At 73.8% G+C, this 3,271-nt stretch overlaps 2 protein-coding genes across 2 annotated transcripts in view; one reads left to right on the forward strand and one right to left on the reverse strand.

Moving 5' to 3' along the window:
- The window catches only part of RAP1GAP (RAP1 GTPase activating protein), a 4,479-nt gene extending 2,360 nt beyond the window's left edge, over window positions 1-2,119 (forward strand). The window contains exons 13-19 of the mRNA XM_026051063.1: window positions 33-176; window positions 566-634; window positions 730-839; window positions 906-998; window positions 1,608-1,707; window positions 1,773-1,857; window positions 1,950-2,119. Coding sequence (XP_025906848.1) covers window positions 33-176; window positions 566-634; window positions 730-839; window positions 906-998; window positions 1,608-1,707; window positions 1,773-1,857; window positions 1,950-2,119 — 771 coding nt within the window. The remainder of the gene's footprint in view (window positions 1-32; window positions 177-565; window positions 635-729; window positions 840-905; window positions 999-1,607; window positions 1,708-1,772; window positions 1,858-1,949) is intronic.
- An 897-nt stretch (window positions 2,120-3,016) lies between these two features.
- ALPL (alkaline phosphatase, liver/bone/kidney) overlaps window positions 3,017-3,271 on the reverse strand; it is a 4,714-nt gene continuing 4,459 nt past the window's right edge. Inside the window, exon 11 of the mRNA XM_026051064.1 lies at window positions 3,017-3,070. Within this exon, the coding sequence (XP_025906849.1) occupies window positions 3,017-3,070 (54 nt within the window). The remainder of the gene's footprint in view (window positions 3,071-3,271) is intronic.

Raw genomic sequence — 3,271 nt, forward strand, 5'->3', positions numbered from 1 at the left:
GGCGGCGGGCGTGAGCGCGGTGGCCGCGGCAGGAGCGGACGCGGGCGGCGCTGCTGGAGACGCTGCACGAGGAGCTGCACGCGCACAGCCAGGCCATGCTGGGGCTGGGCCCCGACGACGAGCGCGCCGACAACGGCGCGAGCGGCGCCGGCGGCAGCTTCTTCGAGTCCTTCAAGGTGAGCCCGGCTCCGCGGCCAGGGGCGGGGCCTCGGCGGCCTCGCCACGCCCCCCGGTGCGGGACACGCCCACCAGGGGGCGGGGCACGCCCCCTCCAGCCCCTGCTGCGCGGCTGGTGGGCCACGCCCCCGTCTCACTAACCACGCCCCTTTCCTCGTGCCACGCCCCTTCACTTGAGCCACGCCCCAACACCTGGAGCCACGCCCCCAGCTCACGCTCCCTGCGGCTGAGCCGGCCCGCTGGCCCCGCCCCCTTGCCCAGGCCCCGCCCCCTTGTGGCGAGCCCCGTCCCCGCGTGTCCCCCGGCGTGTCCGCGTGTCCCCGCGTGTCCCCCGGCGTGTCCCCGTGTCCCCGCGGGCGCTGACGGGCGCGGGGCGCTGCCTCGGCAGTCGCTGCTGGTGCCCGGGAGCCGGCGAGGCCGTCGCGGCAGCGCCATCGGCATCGGCACCGTGGAGGAGGTGGGTGCCGCGTGTCCCCTTCCCGCGCCGCCGCGTCCCCCCTGCATTGCGACCCCGTGTCCGCTGAGCCCTTGCTGTCCCCCTCGTCCTCCCAGGCCCTGCTGGTGCCCGGCAAGAGCCCCACGCGGAAGCGCCCGGGGCCGCTGGGCTCGCGCCGCAGCAGCGCCATCGGCATCGAGAACATCCAGGAGGTGCAGGAGCAGAGGTGGGTGCCGGGGCGCGGGGGGACGGCGCCCCCGCCGCCCTGCCCACCCGCCGCATCCCCCGCCAGGGACAGCCCGCCCGGCGCCCCRGCCCCCGCGCCGCCCACCTCGCACACCTCGTCCGCACAGAGCTCGCCCGAGATGCCCACGGCCAGGAACAGGTTGGGGCGGAGGGACCTGGTGGCACTTGGATGGGGTGGCACAAGGTGGCGTGGAGACACAGGAGCGCAGGGATGAGGTGGTCCAGGGACAGGGTGGCACGGTGGCTCTGTCACTGAGGGATGGGGTGGCATTCGGCTGGGGTGACACAGGGAAGGGCTGGCATGGGATCAGGGTGGCATGGTGATGTGGATCCGTGGGGTTGGGTGACACGAGGGGCAGGGTGTCACCAGAGCATGGCATCATAGGGACAGGGTGACGTGGCAATCAGGGTGGCATGGGAGTGTGGTACCATGGGGATGAGGTGGCACTTGGACCAGGTGGCACAAGGTGCCCTGGAGACATAGGAGCACGGGGATGGGGAGGTCCAGGGACAGGGTGGCACGAGCGCCCGTCATCAACGGGCCGAGGTCACACAGGGACGTGGTGGGATGGGGCGGCACTCGGACCAGGGCCGCGGTAGCAGCGACACGGTGGGTGGCCATGGGGCGGCCGGGCAGCAGCGCGGCACGGGGACCGGGTGACAGCAGGGGGACCGTGACGCCGGGGTGGCCAGTGCCCTGCGGGGCCCGGGTGGCCCAGGGGACAGGGTGCCGCGTGTCCCTGCGCAGGGCCGAGAAGCCGGAGCCGCCGCGGGATTTCTCCCGCTCGTCGTCCAGCGCCAGCAGCTTCGGCAGCGTGGCCGAGGAGCCCGAGGAGGCGGCCGAGGCGGTAGGCGGTGGCGGGAGGGCCGGGGACCCCGGGGGGACACCCGTGTCACCGTGCGCACCGCGCAGGGGCCGCCGCGCCACCGCGACGCCTTCGCCTACAGCACCTGGCTGGACGACAGCCTGAGCACGACCAGCAGCGGCAGCTCCCCCGGTACCGCGCCGTGGGGCGGGGGGGACGCGGCGCCGCGGGGGGGACACCCGCGTCACCGCGGGGTCCCCTCACCACCGTCGTTGTCCCCGCAGGCGCCTCGCGCTCGCCCCGGCCGCCCCCCGAGCCCGCCTGCCCCGAGATCAAGATCCAGCTGGAGCAGCCGCCGCGGCGGCCGCCGGACACGGTGAGCACGGGACAGGGCGGCGGGGACAGGGGGACACGGTGCTGGGGACAGGGGGACGCGGCGGTGCCGTCCTGCTGACCCCCCCACCTCCGCACAGGGCTCCTAGCCTTCCTCGACGGGGGGCTGGGACCCCCCTTTCGGCCGCCCCCCTCCTCGCACGCCGCCCCCTCGCCAGGACACGAAGCCATCGCCGCCGGTGCCGGTCCCCCCTTCCCGCATCCCGGCTGCGTTTCGGGGTCCCCCCATCCCCGGGGCCGCGGCTGCTGTCAGACAATCTCCCCTGCCCGCACCAAAACCCTCCAGTTCCCCCCCAAAATGGGCGCCGTGGCCCTTCCTCCTCCTCCTTTTCCTCCCAGTCGCTCCGGTGTTCCCAGCCCGGCAGGGCCGCGTTGCTTCTGCCGGTGCTCGATGTATAAAATAAAGGTCTATTTATTGCTACCATACGGCGCAGGCGGCACCCTTGGGTGCCCCCCCTTCCCCGCGGGCAGCTCCGGGCGCCGCCAAAAATAAAATGAAACCCCCCCAAAAGCCCCAATCCCTCTCTTTGCGCTCCAGCAGCCGCAGCTAAAGCGGGAGCCGAGGTTTGGCTGCCGGCGCTGCGGTCGGTGGCCCTGGGGACACCCTGGGGMCGCCGCGATGCGGCCGGCGGTGGCGCCCCGGCGGGAGGAGGAGGCCGCGGAGCGGAGGGGAGGGTCTCTTGCCGGGAAGGCCGGGACATGAGGATGAGCGCGGGAACGCCGGGAATGGAGGCGAGCGCGCCCGGCGTCGCAGAAAAAGGCCTTGCCAGCCCCTTCCTGACGCCGGGACGGAGCAGGGAAGCGGCTGCGGGTGCCACGGAGGGTCTGGAGCGGGAGCTGCGGTGGCCACGGAGGGTCTGGAGCAGGAGCCGCGGGCGCGCGGCGGGCAGGGGGCTCGCGGCAAGCAGGGGAGCTGCGGGTGCCCGGGGCTGTTGGCACGCACCGGGAGCAAACAGACTCATGGGTTTTGCACGTGCGGGGCCCTGGGCAAACGGGCTGGGAGCACATTGCTCTGTGCACAGGGACGCGGGAACGGGAGGAGCGCGCGGGGCCGGATCCGTCCCCCTGCGGCGGCCGTGCTCGTTCGCACTCCCCTCCACAGGGCGAGCGCGCGGGGGCCTTTCGGGAATATTCTCCTCCGGTTTCCCCTCCCTGTGTTTCGTTGGGGCGCGCAGCGAGGCTCGTGCTAGGGGAGGCCGAGTGTATTTCCAGG

This window comes from Nothoprocta perdicaria, unplaced genomic scaffold (genome assembly GCF_003342845.1).
Source record: "Nothoprocta perdicaria isolate Ctin4 unplaced genomic scaffold, notPer1 scaffold_72, whole genome shotgun sequence".
Taxonomy (NCBI): Eukaryota; Metazoa; Chordata; class Aves; order Tinamiformes; family Tinamidae; genus Nothoprocta; species Nothoprocta perdicaria.